Source organism: Anopheles coluzzii, chromosome 2 (assembly GCF_943734685.1).
Source record: "Anopheles coluzzii chromosome 2, AcolN3, whole genome shotgun sequence".
In the NCBI taxonomy this organism is placed as follows: domain Eukaryota; kingdom Metazoa; phylum Arthropoda; class Insecta; order Diptera; family Culicidae; genus Anopheles; species Anopheles coluzzii.
In genome coordinates this window covers 45,971,021-45,990,222 of record NC_064670.1, presented here as the reverse complement: position 1 = coordinate 45,990,222, position 19,202 = coordinate 45,971,021, and the positions used below count along the sequence as shown (strand labels likewise).

The following is a 19,202-nucleotide window of genomic DNA, read 5'->3' as shown; positions in this document are numbered from 1 at the left end:
ACCTCCTACGCTTCTCATTTTAAGGTTATTTTATTCCCCCCTGAAAAAAAACCACTTCCTGCCCTGTGATGTGATGAAAAAACTAAAACGCAGCGGTGCTCTGTCAGCATCTTTCCGGACAGAAAGCAAGAAAAATCATCTCTATCATCTTAAAGAAGCTTATGCTTCCTCGAATATCTCCATCGAGCACATTGAATTAAACACACTTACTCATTTTATTGCAAAGTTTTACATTGCAAAAAGCTGTGTGATTATATCGTAAGCAGCAACGGCATCTATCACGAGCAACGGGCCACCGAAAACGATAAAGTATGATTTTCCCGGAAATGTTTAGTCATTTCGATGGTTTCTTCTTGAGTAAGCGATTCGTTCCCGAGAGAGTGAGTTTTCTTTGAATCGTTGCCTCTGCTGTCTGTCGGTCGGATGTGACTACCGAAGCCAAGATGGAAACATTTATTTATCATTTCCTCGGAACCTGTAACATCCGAATTAGGTAAAGTTGGTGGAAAAACTTCTTACACAGGCATTTCGTGCTACAAAAGTCAAGAAGAGCTCGATAAATCGCATTGTTCTTGTTTGGTTCTCGATTCCAACGAGGGATGGTTTGTTTTCGATGGAATTTTGTTGCTCTTTACTCGGTATGTGTGCTTTTATTGCTTTTTACCATTATACTGTCACATAAATATGTAGCTTTTTGTTGAATGTTTAACTCAAAGAGGTTGATATAAATTACCAGTATGTTGCAATTTAGAGGTAAAGACTAATAACATCGCAAACAAGTATTAGGGAAAACTAATTTAAAAGTCTAATTATGCTTAATGCAATTCCACAGTTGCATCTTAAACTTGGCAACTTTCTTACGTTGTTGGGGTTAAAGTATATTTTTTTATTTAACTTCATTAAAATCCATTAGATCTGTTAGATCTTAACACCTATTATTTGTGTTGAACAACAGTGCACATATGCTGTGAAACTTTTCGAGACATAGCACAGTCCTAGTTGTTCTGTTTACCATTCAGTTACCCATCTGGAGGTAAACATGACTGTGACTATACTCACCGAACCAGCAGAACAACACTAATCATAATACAATACCAACGATTGATATCGCTCCCGTGTCGTGTCCGGAACTCATCATTAAGCTTCTTTCATGTTGACACATTCACCCTAGGTGAAGCATTAGTTGCATTACCGATCAAATGGGATTATCAACCTCGTGCCGCAAAGTCAAGCACATAGTCAAACATAACTTTACCACCGGCTACCTATCCCACCGACTCATATGATTTCCATTTGCAGCGTAGTTGTACCGAAACGGTCGCCATGCTGTTCCGTGTCATTCGAATTGAGCTATCATCAAAATCTAATTCCAAGCATTCAGGAGTTTGTCTTGCACTAATTGCACGTACGACGCAGCGTGATGAAAGCTCTGCTCGTTCGATTGAACTGCACTTAAATTGGAACAGGTCGGTGGTACGCTGGCTATTCACAGCCTAGGCGCGCTACGTAAAGTAATTATGAGGCTTTGACTATGTGAGATTTTGGATGTATGTTCGCTTCCGGACGGGATTGGTCGTTGCTAGTTGCACAAATTTGATTATGCGCTTTGTGCGGGTGATCCAAAATTTGTGAAGCATTAGAAACTTCGTTTATAAGTTGTTCTAAACAGAGATTTTCAATTTCATATAGCATACTGTAGAGCGTAAATCCACAATTCATATCATGTTGTATGATTATGGCTGAAAAAAAAGTTATGTGTAAGTTATGGTACAAAAATAACCCAAAAATAACACTACATTCCTTTTCGCTGAACATTTTAGTAACCTTTTCAGTTTAACAACATCCGATTTACTTGTTTACCTGTCTCATCATTGCAATAAATATTCTTTCGATACACGCAAACCAATCATTGCTCAAACTGTCCCATTGGGGATAATTAAATTACGTCCCATACTCATGCTTGCTGAACAATCATTGTCCCTTCATCACAAGCAAACTCGTCTCGGGCACAACTGATTCTTATAAGACAATAGTTTCGGCAACCTATTAAAGTGGGCTGTAGCACAACCGAATCGAAACATAGCTTTACCACCGCTAAACATAAAGCTGATGGGTACGACAAAATCTTGTCCACACAACGAAAGGAAAGGAAACATAATTATCCTCTTTGTTCTGCTTTGGTACACAGGATTGGAATTGTGGTTGGTCATTAAGATTACGGTCTGCGAAATAAAAGCTCATTTGACTTGTTTTGTGTAGTACCAGCGAGCAAGGTTTCCGCCTTAAAAACAAACCGTCATTGTGAGTCTGATACAGTTAGTAGATAAGGTGTGTTTAGCCAATTCCACTCTACAGCTAAACCATTAACAATTTACATGTTCCTAGAAATTATAAGAATCCTCTTTAAAAAAAAAAAAAAACAGAACAACATAATACACTTTGTAATTTCTATGCAAATTCCTATAAAATTAGAAAAGCAAATGACTTTCAAATACTTTTCTTATCTTCGATGCATGTTCAAATGGCAGAGGATAGGGTAAGATAAAGTCTCAACCAAAACGAATCACTAATTTAACTCAATATTAGGAATAAAATTAAAATTACAATGTATGCAATGGGATCGTATCGCAAAGGAAAAAAAATTAAGGAATCATTTGAAGAAAAAAGCACATAAAGGAAACTAACAATGAACTTAAAAGTTATTAAAAATACTGGCAATCAATTGAAATGTTTGCAATTCTTGTGCAATTCCAACATGTTCCTACATGTTCATAAAATTAAATTAAAAAATAAATACCCAGCCTCGTTGTGTGTAGTCTAGATAAAAGGATTAATTCTTTAATAAATAAATAAATTTGATTTAATTATCTAGGAATTATTTTTACAAAACGCCATTAGACATTTTCAATGTTTAAAAAAAGTGAAGGCTTTGAAATATTGAAGTAAAATTACAATTATTTCTTTTCAGTTTTTGCGCATGAAGCTCTACTCACTAAAATTTTAAAAGAACTGTAAAAACTCATGACCATTTACTTTGCTGAAGTGCTCATGAAATTTTCAACAAATATAGGTACCTTTACGATCTGGCACTAGTAGCATGCAAAGAACCTTTCCCAGGCTAATGTATACGCCAATTCCATTGTTAACACATAATTTCTTTCCGATTTATGAACGACCCATAAATTACAGCCTATCTTACCACCCATTGGCTTGGCGAACCACCTTCTTCAGCTTCACCATTACATAACCTTGCCTTTTCATATGCAGACACGCCGACAACTTTTCTCTCTGCGTGATTCTGCACCTTCTTTTACCAGTCTGCCTACCTACCTATGCAGTCGCAACTTTGCCGACATTTTTGGAGGAAAACTGGACAAGATCTGGCAGTTGGCCCTGGGTGCTGGCCAACTCACATAGACACGACTCACATAGACACGCTTGTTAGCCTTCATAGACAAATGGACTTATGAAAAATGAATTTTCCTCCGCTCCGCACGCTCACGGTCATTGTCTACAAAGGCAAGAAAGAAAGTACGGCGTTGAAAAGAAGAGGAAAAGGCGAAAAGACGGAATCAAGTGCAACGGCAAAGAAATCGGTCTTTGTTTGAGTAGGAAGCTTTTTTGGCACCAGATAAAGCTTCAATGAAAACGACAATCGTGTGCGTAGGAGACTGTACGATGAGCCAACAAATCTCTGGTCCGTTCTCGGAAGCTGATGAAAAACTGAAAACAAGCTCAGAAAGTACATGAAACAGAAAGGCAGCGAGTGGAAGGTACAAGTTTTACACGAAATGCTCGGTAGCTTTTGATGATGTTTTCCAAGCATTTGAGCGTGTATTGCTGCGGAATGAAATGGTTTTCAAGATCGCTCCTTTTGATTGGATGTTTATTTGAGTTTATTGCAATGAAGACTTCTTGTAAATTAATGAGTATGGAGCGTTGAACGATTGTTTAACTTTTTTGTGATGTACCTAACATGTCAGTGTCATCATTTTTGGGTCGAAATTCTACAACCACAATCCAAAAACCGCATTCAGAAACGATCATCATTAATTAATAATTTCCCGCAGTTGCGATTGGAAAAGTTCTTTGTTCGCTTTAATTAAGCAACCCCGGGGTTTGCGTCGTCTACCTATGCATCCCAATTTCATAATACCATTTTCAATCCGGTTACATGCCGTGGCGTGGCTGGAAACTTTAAACCACCAGGCTGCCCCACACACTGCTAACTGACAGCTCTGGCTACCGATGATGGGGCAGTTTAATTATTGGATAATTCTGTGCTTCTCCGTGTAATGTAGTACCAGGGGACGCGGTGATAGATATAGCTCAGTAGCAAACCGATCCCACTTTATTTATCACCCCTTTAGCGCGAAGCGCAGTTATTCCGTGTTCGGAATGTTGGTAACGGGGACATGCACATTTTATTTTTGCTCCTCTTCATTCCAGCACGCAACACGGCTGCGGAATGCTATGGAGGCGGGAACTCCACCATGCTGGTGACCTTCGCATTACGAGCATGTTACATCGCCTGTGGGGGTCTCCCGCCGATGCTAGCGCCTCGATATAAATAGCGAGATGAGTGATGATACCTGCTGACCGCAACAACAAAACAAGCTAAAGAAAAAAATACATCAACAGAGAGAACGAACAAGATCTGTTTTTGTTGGTGTTCTTTGCGGATCTCGATTTGAACGCTGGATAGGGCGTAATGTGTTACGGCACACAAACAAGATATTAATCATAATTGTGTTCCGTGTGGACAGAAAAAATAGCACCGACCAAATTCCCGAACTGTTGATATCTTCTGTAGTTGTTGTCCTCTAGGCTGCGTAATCGCGGGCGTGGTTGGTGATTGTGTGAGGGTAAAACGGAAATCACATTTTATTATCTTGTTTGGCAAAACATGTTCAAATTGGATGAGAAATGTAACACGATAACGAAATCAATAAAATGAGTGACTGAAATAGGAATTTCGTCATCTGTGGTAATAATATGTAATGAACATTATAATTTACATTATTTAATCCATTAATGATCGTTCTTATCCTCATTTATCTTCTTCTTTTTTTAAATAAATTTGCACATTATAATATTGACGCTAAAGAAAGATATCGATAGGATTCATACACTAGAAAAATTCCACACAACGGGTTAATCAGTCTTTGTTAAGATGAAGTGATGCGGACTTGAGCACTCCCGGGACAATAAAGTTTTTGAAATGTTAATTTATGTGCCTCGGGCTTTACATATGTTTCTCATGAACTCTCCAAAATGACACCAACATGAAATATTATGAATAAAGAACATATTTTAACAGCCAATAATTCATTTTTTTATTTAAGGTGCTCCAAACTGGTACCTTTACAACATTATAGCAAAACCATAATCTTATAATACTTTTGAAACAGCACAATTTATTTCATTGTAAAATTTGTGTAGCTACGTAGAATGAACTAGAATGACTTAAATTTACCGTCTATGAAATAGGAAGAATTTCGGGATCTATTATGTAAACTCTTGTATATTTTGCATAAATTTTTAAAGTTTTTTTTTATTGAATCGTTCGAATATTGATTTTTATGTTTCTTAGTAAGAATTAAAAAAAAACGTTGATGTTACTCTACAAAATCTACATAAAGTTTAAATTTACAAAAATTCGGCGTTCTTCAAAGGAAATGGCAATAAGACAGCAATGTACAACTTAATTATTTAATTATTATTACATCATTCCTATGCTGACTCAAAAATTTCCGATCTAAGTAACTGTCTTGCCTTAAACATGCCATATAAGGTATTCGTAGCATTATAAATACATTGCCTCCCTACGAATATTCGGTCCAGAAATGGGAGAGCAATGCGTGATAAAATCATAACATTGGCATTTTCGGTCAATTTCCTTTGCACTAATTTCGTTCCAAAAGGCGACACATTGCGCAGGAAAGCAGGCAAGCAGCAACACAAAACACAACAAAATTAGAAGAGAGAAACCATACCCATCGGCTGTAGGAAATGGGCTCCTTATCAGCCTGCTAATAGCATATTATTTATTTTCCTGTGGCTTTTTGCCCGAACCAACGCCTGCTTTTCCTGCCATCTGCTTGCTGTTGCCACGAGGCCGGCCCTGTGCCATCGGATATTTTATCAGCTCATAAAAACTCGCACTTTATGCTGTTATCGAAGTTCCATTTCAGGCTTCTTTCGGTGACCGGTGGAGGACCAACCCAAAATTTGCTTCAACCAACCCGGTGGCCTATGGCCCGACTATGCTCTATCGCGTTTGTAAGCTACTATCGCGTTTCGTAAGTACCACACTTTCTTGCACCAACACTGAAAAGGTGCTCCCGTGGTGGTGGTGGTGGTGGTGGTGGTTGCATTAATTACGAAATAGTGGCCGGGTCCTGTGCCACCCCTTAGCCATAAAACTTCCAATGCTAATAAATGGAAATGACTTCGTGGGTTGGAAACCTAGGCAACCAGCCAATAATCGAAGGTCAAATCTAAACACTCCACCTGCAAGCCATCTGGTGCGCGATGAAGGTTAAGAGTCGAAACGGGTTTACTGGTACCGGTGCTAACTTTCTTGTGCTTTTGCTCGGCTTCAAAGACAGCCATGCCTCTCAGCGTGAATATTTACACGCTGTAAAAACACCATTTTCAGAAAAGCGATGGTGGTCACAAGAAAACGCAAAACCTTGAGTGTCCGTCCGCACGGCAGGGAGGAAAATTTTCCATCGGGAGGTGGTAAAACTGCTTAAGGATTCAATCATAAATTTCACCAAACTTTCCGTGCGTTCGTGCGTTTCGAATGCAGAGACTTTCCCGGGGCTTGTGCTCGCTCACCTTGGTCCGTGATTAATATACAACGATTTGACCGGACCGGGGCATGGATGGCATGAATAGAAAGAGTGGAGCAAAATCCGATATTTAATGTTTGCGCCATGGAGATGCTCGTAGCCCAATGTGCCCGTAGCTTGATTCATGGCTTCGAGGGCTTCCTTGTCAGTGAAAAGACGGGTTGTGGGTGAAGCGAGCAGATTCATTTTTTGCTCTTATTGTTCTTCATCGAAGTAATTCGAACCATCATGATCCTTTTTGGGCACGGAATGGTCCGTTTGCGCGGCACATTACACCATTAGTCTACCTCCTTTCCACGGACGGATGGAGTGGCCGTTGCGTTTCAGATTACAGGTAAAAGGGGACGTGCTTTGGCATAACATCAGAGCATCGCCTCGCTGCGAACCGGCATCCTTGAGAGAGATGGCGCAGAAGAATCGATACTGGTGCGTCTCGGCCTCAACCAAAGTTTGTTCCTTCGTTTACCGTTGATTTGGGGCCATGCATTAGGAAGATTAGCAGGACCGAGGTTCGGCAGAGAAAGTGATTGGTAGGGCGAAAAGCTTATCCAAAACAAAAACAATCAGCGCTTCGTTATCGTCCAGCAGGAAGGGTCTACTGCCTAAGAACAAACAAAAAATATGGAACCAAGCGTAAGCCGAAAGGTAAGCATACGCACACACACATACCACACTCTATCACAGGACTGTTAGAGCAGGGGGAGTGGGAGGAAGCACCCCAAAACTATGCAAATCGAACGGGAAAATCAATAGGAAAACATAATACCGAGGAGGAGGGTTTAGTTCGCTTACGGGCTTGCGAAGTTTCGCTCCCGGCTCGAACCGGTCAATTATCGCGAGAGAGAAAGGAACAGCGAGAGTGGATGCAAATGAGGGGTTCGGATTATATGACTTTCCGTTACGACATTATCCAATGCCGAATGCCGCTAATAACTGAACCCGGTAACCTGCGGTTCAAGCGGATTGGTGTTGAGCTTAATCGACAGATCAATCGACTCAAGGGCATTGTGTAATCCTGCCCTCGTTAAGAGGTTGCCCATTTGGGACACCGGAATACGTTTTGTAGTTAGCTTTTATGCCACAGGCTTACGATAATTATATCACGATAAGTCGATCGGATAAAACCACACAATCGATGGTTATTTTCATGTTGCGCGAGGATTATTTCCACCTAAAAAGAAATAGATTAATGTAAGGAATTAAAAAAACGTTTCAAAGAGACTGCTAAATTGAAAAACTAAATTGATTTTATTTCTTCATCATTTTGTATCCATAGTGTATCACAATTTAATTTGGCTAAATTGTTGCTTTACACATTAGGCCAAACTTTACTGTTTCCTCGTTATTCATAATGTTATTATGATGATACCTGAACAGTGTTGAAATAAACCTGCTTTTGAACGGAAATGGAAACACGTTTAGTCCTTAAGGTGCGAGTAGTGGGAGCTTGAGGGAAGTAATAATGATGTGCATCCCAAACAATAAGTAATGAAGTTCTCTAATAACTTTACTATAATTTCCACCTCAAATCATAAATCCCCCGAGATTTATTGTCAGTAACCTAAGACATCACGCAAACGGATTGGGAAATAATAATGTGAGAATTTGTTTTAAGGATCATTAATTTTTTATTGCAGTAGGAACGGTCCAAAAAAGCCAAAAAACATTCATTCAAAGGAAAATGAATTGTAGTCATGCAAAGCACATAAAAACCATGCATAAAACATTGCCGTTCATTTTATTTATAAATAAGTACAACCAAATTCCAAAGCCTCTTTTCTTATATTACGATACCTTCAATCGCTGCTTTGTGATCTGTGAAGCCTTACAGATTACTAAATTATCCCATGAGTCGTGATGGGTCATGACGTCTGACTTTGTTTGGGTTGTGAAAAATTACTTGAAATGTAGGAAACAAATTAAGGCAGAAGTAATTTACCTGCCAAAACATTTTTCCTTCCACGACAAAGTCGGTCAAAGTCACGTACAGTGTTAAACAGCGAAGCCATCCATTCCCAACACTACGACCCATTTAACCTGTCGTCACACAGATAGCACGGTCAGGTGAAAAAGCATTCTAATTACCCTGGTGTCAAGATGAAGCGGAATTAATAGCCGGAAGTCCCTCGAATGGAGATAAAGGATGAAAGGATTTGTGACACGACAACTTTCGTGATGGTACAATGTGCGCCTGCGAACAATGCAATAGCCACAATGGGGTACTGGGAAACATAAATGAAAATGAAATATGGGGGGGAAATCACTTCAGCTTTCCGTGCTAGAATAAAACTAATTGTACACATACTCGTGCTGGTATTAAACTATTTTTTTTTATAACTTGGTAAGAACATCAAACTTTTCACTATTTTTTTTATTGTACAGTCCGTAGCCAAAACCATGTGCAGGTTTCCATGATTATCCGAAAGAGTTACAACATACCGCACCGTAGCCGCAAAACATAATGGCGCTACCAAAATTGTTCGATGAAGCGAACGTTATCGTCGATGCTGGCGTTGTACCGATTTCAACTTGCGCTCGTTAGGGAAAACAGTTTTTAATACAATCGATGGATACGCCTGGTGGTTTAACCGACGGCACGTGCTAGCAATCTTTCCGACGCTCAACCCATGCACCACACCTTTGGCACTATGAGGTCTGTGCAGGTTTGAGTGTATTTAATGCCCTTTCGCAGAAAGCTTTTCGTAAGGGTGTCCGATGTAAAGTGTTCTTTAATTCGATTCAATTCGCTTCAACCGGTTGGAGGTTTACCAGGTTTGGTAGCAAATAAAAGGCAAAAAGTACCACATCGCACACGATGCAGAAAGCCCGGCAGCCTGTAAGCTTATAAATTGTTATCGGGTTTTATGACGCTTTCCAGCCGTTATATTCAGACGGAAAGCTTTTGTTGCGTGTTTCTTTTCTGTTGGGTTGTGTTAAAGGGAAGCGCGAAGCAAGCCAATGTAATAAAGCAAACCAAATTTTATAACCCACCTCTTTGGTAAAAATCGTACAAAGAGGAGTCTTTTTATTTCATAGCATAGGAGTGACTACACTTGAGCCTGCAAAGGACAAAGTTTGTGAATAAATAATCATATTTGAAGCTAACCGGTATGGTGTGCAAATTTTGTACTTCAATGTTTGATGATTGTTTTAAATTAAACACAGAAGTTTACTTTCTTTGGAACATTTAACAGCAAAATACACATAAAATGCAGTTATGCTCAGGGACTTCAGCCTGTGTACCGTACAAGTGTATAGATTTTAAAAATGTATGAGTTATGATTTGTGTTACTTAACTTAACCTACAGGTATACTTAATACTGTGGAAAGTCCTATAAATAGTCGTATTTTCGTTTTCAACTGCACATTGTAATTGTACATAAAATAATACCCTTAGAGTCAGCATTAGTACAATCAATTCCTAGCTGAACAGTTACAACATTATTCCGCAAATTGAAATTAATACTATGGTCAAGAACACCAGCCGTTTTCACCGACGAAATGTGCAAAGTTTAACAATAAAACATACATATTTAACAACAGCTGGTTAGAAAAACTTTCCCAACTGAATACAATGACATGCACACAGCAAAGGATATGGAATGAATGGAAAATAAAACTTCCCGGGAGACGAGAGCACAACATAACAGAGGACAAAACAAGAATTGGAAAGTTGACATCCCATGGGACACAAATCAGATACAACACACAAAAAAAGCGAAAAAGAAAAAGAAGCAGCTTCAAACAAACAATAAAGCGAGTATAAAATGATAATAAAAAATGCAACCCAAAGCAAGGGAGGGCCAGATACTGAATGGCGCAAATCGGAAGAAATGCTACATATTGTGCTATCACATTATCATGAAACATGCCATTCGTCTTGCGTTCTTCCGTGTTTGCCAGTGGTGCGGAAAATGGCGAAACGGAAGCGAGGTAAAATATTCAATAAACGCCAAACCAGTCGACCCAAGCAGTAGACGCAATTTGCTGTAACATCCGAACGGCCATCTCGACTCAGAACCATCTACCAACGGAACATTGTTGCTAGTACAACCAAGTTGTAGCAAACCGTCTCTTCCCAAGGGACCGGTATTGTGTAAGCCACAGCACTACCTCCCACCTCCACTGTAGTATGTGTGTGTTTGTATGTGTATGTGTGTGTGTGAGAAGTAATAGAGAAGCTTTCGGTATCTTGGATCATGTTGGATCTCCTTATCTTCTTATGGCCTAGCTAGCTGCTTATCTACATGGACGCTAGAGTAACACGGGTTGTATGGGTGGATGTGTGTGTATGTGTATTTCAATGTCTGTTAGGCACCATCCTCCCCAGAACATGCAGATTTGCTTCGTACATTTTCACATCTTCCACTTAGTGTCACAGCAGGACCAACGGCTCGCTTTCCCAGCTACTTCTACTGGCGCCAACTGGCGGAATAGCTGGTGGAAGATGATTTATTAGCCCTATTGTAACAATTCTAGCAAATACGGATACATTGACACCAGTGCGTTCGGTTGTGCAACTTATATCCTGTCTGGCGTAGTAAGAGTGTTATGATTCGTGCAATATATTTCCTACAGTCGTGTATTAAACACGAGCATCAATCATTCACATTTTCCGTCCAATTGCTCGCATAGAATTAGTCGCAATAGGTATCGGCTGTTCGAGATTTTAAGCATGATCCACACAATCTCTCTTCGATCATCACCACACCATCCGCTACTTCGTTTAACTCTCGTGTAATAGAAAACAAAAAGGCGTTTCCCTTTTTTCCGCTTCTCTGCTCACAAATTCCCGTTTCTCTCAAGGCATTCGTGTGGAATGTAAATACTTTACCACATCAATAAATATGACACATCGGTGAATGAATGCTAAAACTTCCGAGAAATCCGTACAATGTAAAACTTTTTCCGAAACCTACTAGCCCCCAAGGGATCGAATCAGAGATGGTCAGCGAGCGATTGCTACGCTTGGCAATAGGACGGGGCGGAGCAGAATAGCGGATGCTTTTCTTTTATTCATTTTTTTCCAATGGAATAAAAAACGTACACAAAACCAAATCACAATGCGAATCTGCACCAACACCCTCTGTCAACGGTCTTCTGTAATCCACTTCAACCCAGCTGACAGCTGACAGCCGGCAACCAGTTGGCAACCAAAAATGTCTAACCCTTCCTTTTCGTTCTATAGTGTCGATTGGCGTTCGCAAACCATTGGTAGGAATCACGCATCGCGCACCGTGGTACGGAATGAAAGGGGCCTGGCGGGGGCATAACGCGACTCCGAGTGTACGATTAAGGCATTCATGCGTTCCGAGGGTAGACTAGCTTTCGAACATACATTTGTGCATATGTCGGCTCGAACGATAGTGTGATGAGTATGCGGTTCGCTTAAAGTACACGGCGGTGATAATTGAGTTTTCTGGGAAATGGGGTTTAGGTTTCACATTTGATATAGCGGATATTTAGACTGGCTCGCACTGGTGTGCCGCGACGTAAACGAGGATAAATCAATCAATTAACAAATTGGTGAATGTATTCAATAGGAAATTCGCGATGCCAGTGTGTTGAAACGCAAATGATTCATTCTGCACATGAGTGGGTTGCAATCGTTTTTAATTAATGTGTAAATGAAATTTCATAGGCTATAACTGACAATGTAGAAGATCTTATCTAACGGAACTTATAGTACTATAAAACGGACCGTTATACTTACAGTTCCTGTCTTTCACATTCGGGCAAAATAAAATGTCTACTTACTGAAATTTTCTGTTATTCCTTGAAGCATTTATTGCCATTTTATCGTATGTTTCCTACTAGTTTTATGATACAGTCATGCACAAAATGTCCATAAGAAGTTCAATCTATCTTCCGTATTTCTAAAACCTCACACCATTAGATGGAAATAAAAGAAAGAATATCAAAAATCAAAATATTTAATCATTTTCAAATACAACTAAAAATACCATGGCTGAGTCAGAGACCCGCGGAATGTTTAAACCTTTAATATATCGAAGAAGATTGTTTTTTGATTCTTGGAATCTTGATAAGGAGATTATTCTTGATTAATTTTTAGCTAAACATTCAACATCATCACCATGATCGTATCGTATTATGCATTCAATCGTTTATAAGACTGTCGTATATATCGGCTTAAACAACGCAATAAAGGGCTGATATCAAATGTGAATTTCAGTAAATATGGGGAACAGATACCACATCGTAGGACTTCGACATAATGCATTCGATTATATGAGAGTGCAAACTGTTTGCTTTATACCATTAACAATAATTGAATAAAATGCAGTTCAATTACAACTCTCAAACAACCTGGACACTCGACATGATTCGACGGATGCTAATCGGCTTTTATCGTAAATTACATGATGCCGACTCTCGTTGTTCAGCTCCACTCTCTTCTGACTCTACCTAGCCAGATCAGCACAGAACACGTCACAGCTTTTCATCCTCTGAGGTGGAAGGTTCTTGTGCAAACTCTCCAGCTGATGTTAGTAGGATGAAATTTTAACCCCCCAAACCTTCCCCCTCCCCTGCAAAATAGCTGTAGGAGGAGGAGTGTATGAGAGTAAAATATTGAAATAGATGTAAGAGATGAAGCGAACGTAAGGAACGCTTGCAGCATGTAAACAGTACTTGTACGCGTACAAAGACCCTTTAAGAAATGCACTACTACAACCGCTCTTCAAGTGACACCCACGAAGTTTACACACCGCAAGATGAAGAGCCCAAACAAGAAAGTTTCACCATTATGGGTTGGATGATGGTTTTTAAGCCTATCCCCTGATGTTGGCCCCAGGCTGTGAAGCAACGCAGCTCGTACCACAGGAAAACGGGACACCATAGCTTATTGATCCTGCTCACTCGGCCAACAGTTTTGTGTCTGTCCTTGTGCTGAGCTGCTGTTCATTATTATCCTCTAGCAGGCGAAAAAAAGACCATAAAAGCAATTCCCCTATGGCGTAATATTGATGCAAAACTGGGATCCTTTATCGGAAGCCTTAGCCGGACCACCCGGTCTGCGAACCTGTACATCCCGTGAGTGTCATCTCATTGCACAGCAGGAGACGGTGAATGTGAAATGCTTTTACGACGCTGGATGGCCTCTTGTCAGCCTGCGGCTATCTGATATACCGGATTGCGGTGGAAATAGCCATCAAACTGTACACTTCATGTTGGCAGAGAGCAGCACACGCTTAACGCTTGGCATCTGATGTGTCCACGCGTTGTTCACGGATTTTCCACCAGATGGACCAAATCACATCACACCGCAAGCAAAACTGGGAGGGTTTTTTTCTGTTCGGTCAGCTCTGCAAACGAGGCTGATGCAAAAAGGATATGCCGTGCGCTTTCCGAAAATCGATCGACAAATTATCGCCCAATTTGTAGACAGACGGGATAGTGAGAAGGGAGAAGATACAGAGGAGAGAAGGACACAATAGCCTAAAGGAAAGGATATTTTGGCCCACTTCTCTCTTTTCGGGTTTAGGTGAGGAAAGATTGATGATTTGCATTGGATTATTTAATTTGTTTGGTGATATCCGATATCGGTCCTTCGATCCAGCATGTTCGGGTAAACGTTCGTTGCTTTTGATTCGTAATTAGCAATACTTAATAAACATTTCAACGTACGAACTAGCAAGTATGCATGATTGATGAATAATTGATAGAAATGTTTCTGTAGTTTAATTTAAATATAAAAACGGAACCATCTTTTTACCCATTTTCGCTACTGGCAAGGCAAACGACGCGTCAGCTATTCAACAGCAAAACAGAATAATACTTTTTAACTATAATCAAACAACTTAAAGTGGCTCCCACCGTCTGTAAGCTCCTAATTCCTTCCACTTCCAGTGATTGGCGAAATTGAGCACTTTTCTTCGACCACGCTTGACGCCCAACGAATGCGAAGCTCATAAACGAGACACATCAAAGTGCCTTCTACCGAACTTACGTTTAAGTACCCGCCGGCGGTACAAAATCATATCCAGCTGCGCTTTACGACGTATTGCCCAGGATACGTACTTTACGTTAGGAGCTCATGCGACAGACAAGTTGGGCAACGTGGGGTAAAACGTCCTGCCGAACACAGCATTGCTGACACCGTTAAATAGAAGACAGGGGTTAACTTTTACGAACTACCCCATCCCTGGCCGCTCAGGAGGCGAATGTCCACGCAAGAAGCGCCTCGTTTCGGCGAGACGACACAGTCACCACCCCCCGATGCATATTCGGAATAAATTTGCATAGCATTGCGGTGCAGCCGTAAAATGTTTCCAAAGTTTCTGCTGAAGTACGGTGAAAGTATGCTCCGTTCCGTCTTTTGCACTTGCAGGAGAATGTGGGCTGCCCGCACCACAGACTGCCTTTGTTCTATCGGGTTACCGGGTATGTACAGAGCATATTAGATTGGTCGTTTAGAAAGATTGATTTAAAAGAAAATAAGCTAGATTTCGTTGCAGGTCTGTTTACATTTGTTTGGTTTTTGGTAAAAACCTATTTTTTATTATTTAATCACCAAATTGTACTTAGTGTATCATTAGCACCATGATACAATTAATTGTATAATTGATCTTCCTTTGTACACTATTTCAATGGCAAACTCATCCTTAGACTTCAATTTTATCGTCAACAGCATAGTGCTATTAGAATGGACTTTTTTGTGTTGCTATATTAAAATTACTTAGACAGTTAATTGCTTTTTGCAAACATCTCTGCACTGGTAATTATTTAAGCTTACTTGCCACAATAAATCTACGACTTTGCCACCAAATTGTAGGAATAGATCTTTTGAATCATGCTAATCCAGGAATTCTTGAAGGGACGTTGCTGGAGGATGTTTTGATCTTTCGGGGCCGGTTCGCTGACTAGGTTGTTACATCGAGATCTCCAAAAATGATCCCCTTGAATTGTGGCATTATAAACGCCCGCTGCGAAACCAGTGTACTTGATTTCCACTGCCTATGCTATCTATGCTTATGTTTCCAACGTACTTTTTCTCTGTTCGGCCAGTTGCATCATCCTCCCGGCCAAGCGAACACAGCGATGTAGCCACTTTTTCCTTTGTCTTCCTCGTCAGCTTCCTTTGGAGCTCAGGGTCGTTGGCCATTCGGAACCGAACTTTCTTTCTATGTTCTGAATGTTGTTTAATAGTGCCAAGGTGTTGTAGATGCTGGAACTGAATAAAACGACGTTCACAAACTGCCGCACGTCGTCCGACCGTTATTCGCGCAAGCTTCTGAACGAAGTTGTTTCACTTTTTTGGTCACCCCGACCCCGATGGAGTTCGACTGATAGAACTTTCAAATTTTTGGTGATGACACATCTTCTTCTTCTTCTTCTTCTTCTTCTTCTTCTTCTTCTTCTTCTTCTTCTTCTTCTTCTTTTGGCTCAACAACCGTTGTCGGCCAAGGCCTGCCTGTACCACTTGTGGGGTTGGCTTTCAGTGACTTTTTTGGATTCCCCTTTCCCCCCCATAGCAGGATAGTCAGTCCTACGAATGGCGGCACGGTCTATTTGGGGCTTGAACCCATGACGGGCATGTGGTTAAGTCGTGCGAGTTGACGACTGTACAATGAGACCGCCTGACACATAGGTTGCTATTAGTGAAAGTTCAATTAACATTAAGAGGATTAATATTAATATTTTTAGTATTTTTGGCCAGCTAATTCAAATTTTAATAGTTTCTTATGTTATTTCAATTCTATCGAATGAAATATTTCTAAAATTGGCCATTTTACTATTTTAAATTAAATCTGAGAAAACTTCCTATTCGACACACAACATTGTCGCAAATTTTCTGACATGTGCCAAATATTGGACAATATAGAAGACTTGCTATGAACATAAATACATAATAAATTAAACTTGTTATGCTGTCTATGCTATCAATCGTACCCCCTTCGCTTTCCGATTCATTTATACCAATGTAATTCAATTCAATTAGTACAATGTTCAAAACCGATTGCAGAAGCTCTATCTTGAATCACAAACCATCCTCTATTAAAGCACCGCTGATTACCATTAGCTACCGGCACTTGAAACTATGGTTTGTAATTATCATTCGATAACTAATCTGCTTAGTGACTCTGGTCACATCCGATCACACTAATAATAGTTACCTTCGCCTTGGTCGGGGCGATAATGATCACACGACCTGGACCTACTTTGTTCTACAACTATCCTATGTTATCTGTATTCGTCGTTTCATGTTTCGTGGTTTCAAGTGAGCTGTTTAGCATCGTCTCTGTGATGTAGTAGCATTTTAGCACCCCGCTACAAGATGGTAGCAACACAAAAAGGGCTGAACTGAACTGAAAGCTACAAATCACAACCCTGCAAACACAGGCAACTAATTTCATAAATAACACCTGTCCGAGAAGTTCATTTCTTGCTGGGACGATGCTTTGTGAAAGAAGAAAACTCTTGGTGTCAATTGATTTGAGTCATTGAGCTGTCCGCGTTGTTGCCCTTGAGGGTACGTAGGTCATTTCAAAGAGTCAGACTTCGAGACATGAACCGTTCATCCATACGAGACCATGCTAGAATAGACTATGGATTAACTATTAAACGAACAAACCCGATAAAACATCTCCATCTGCACCGTGCACGTGTGCGAGCTTTCTGGAAGGAAAGTAATTTAAACCCTTTGAACTGTTCGTGCGGCACTGTGAGTGAGAAGAACAAATGATCCATTCTTGGCAGCCGTTGCAGTTCGTGTGCTACGATAAATTAACTTTATAATCACGATTATAGACTACGGCCGATTCTGTTGCTGTTCGAGCAGCTATGGCCGCAACTTTGTTCTTGCACGTGCGATCGTTTTATGACCTCTGTTTTTCCATTTCTGTTCCATTTTTTCTAGATGCGATAATGCGGCCATGGCACTGCGCGGCTGGCGACTGTTTGGGGTGGCCGGCACCATACTGGTGTACGTCGGCGGCATACTGTTCCTATCGTTCGTTAGCCTGCAGGGACCGCAGCAGAAGCGTGGCGTCCATGGTCCGCGCGGGTACGGCGAGTTCGAGACGATTCGGAACCGCGATCTTGGCCTGATGGGCAAAAAGCCACCGCTGCAATGGTGCACCGAGCTGCACTATCTGGACGCGCCGATCCGGACGCCCCGCAAGCCGCCCAAGCTGCTCCAAACCTTCCCGGGCCATTTCGTGAAAAAGTTTAACGTTTACAACTACCGCGGTGGCGGCAACAATGGCGGCAGTAGCAACAGCGGCAACAGTCACAACCAGAACCTACACTCAGCACCCGGTGCGGCAGTACAGCCGGGCGGACAGACGGTGGACGACGGTGACACACTTGCCGGTCCACCGGCCGTTGCTTCCTTTGCCGGAAGCAGTCCGGGCAGCTCCTCGCATCCAGTTCGGCCTAACGGTGGTGACCCGTCTAGTGGTAAGCTAGTGGATAGTGATAGTGTAAGAAGCCGTGGCGCTGTTGGCCGACCGAAGGGACAACAGTCGAAACCGGAACTGGCGGCGCTCGTTTCATTCCCGGGCAGTGGTAACACTTGGCTGCGATATCTACTCCAGCAAGCAACCGGTAAGCGATGGGGCGTATGAGCTGGATGCAATGAGGTGATAATTGACTAATGCTTGACACGTTTTCTTCCATCATTCTTCTCAGGCATTCTAACAGGAAGTGTGTACAAAGACTACGGACTCCTTAAAAGTGGTTTCCCGGCGGAAAGCGTTGCTAATTCGTCGGTAAGTGCAACGACTGCAACAATGTTGCAGAAAATGGAGTAACAGGAAATGCATTGGGCAATTGTTGGGATGAAAGACTTTTAACTGTTGAGATAAAAGATACATTGTATAAAATTGTTCCATCTAGCAATTGGTGAATAGTAACGATCTCTATGTAACGTGTAGAACTTAAAACTATAAAAATAATCATGTTTATAAAAAGAAGGTATGCAGCAGGTGTGAGGTACGAAGAAGCTCCACATAGGGATGATGAAAAATTCTGATATTTATAGCGAGTTACATTGACGTATTTTACAAGAAACTCTTAATCTCACGATCACATTTCAAAATTACATTTGAGGTTATACTAGTAACAGCTAATATTGAAAGTGTTTATTTATACTGTTGCTTAATATTACTTTTGGTGCAATTTTACCCAACTTTTTAACATCTACTATACGATTTAAGTTCAAAAGGATACTATTCGTTTGAAATAACATGAGGACTAATCCCTCATCGATTTGCCCTAATTTGATAATTTATTTTAGTATTACAATATTCAACAAAAACACTTTTCACAAAAAAGTTACAAATTTTTTAACGATGTTTCTATTGAAAATATGGCATAGAAGTA

At 40.7% G+C, this 19,202-nt stretch overlaps 1 protein-coding gene across 1 annotated transcript in view; it reads left to right on the top strand.

Moving 5' to 3' along the window:
- Window positions 1-19,202, top strand: part of LOC120951356 (WSCD family member AGAP003962) — a 36,117-nt gene that overhangs the window by 14,469 nt on the left and 2,446 nt on the right. Inside the window, exons 2-3 of the mRNA XM_040370028.2 lie at window positions 17,737-18,425; window positions 18,510-18,589. Coding sequence (XP_040225962.2) covers window positions 17,753-18,425; window positions 18,510-18,589 — 753 coding nt within the window. The 5' untranslated portion in view covers window positions 17,737-17,752. The remainder of the gene's footprint in view (window positions 1-17,736; window positions 18,426-18,509; window positions 18,590-19,202) is intronic.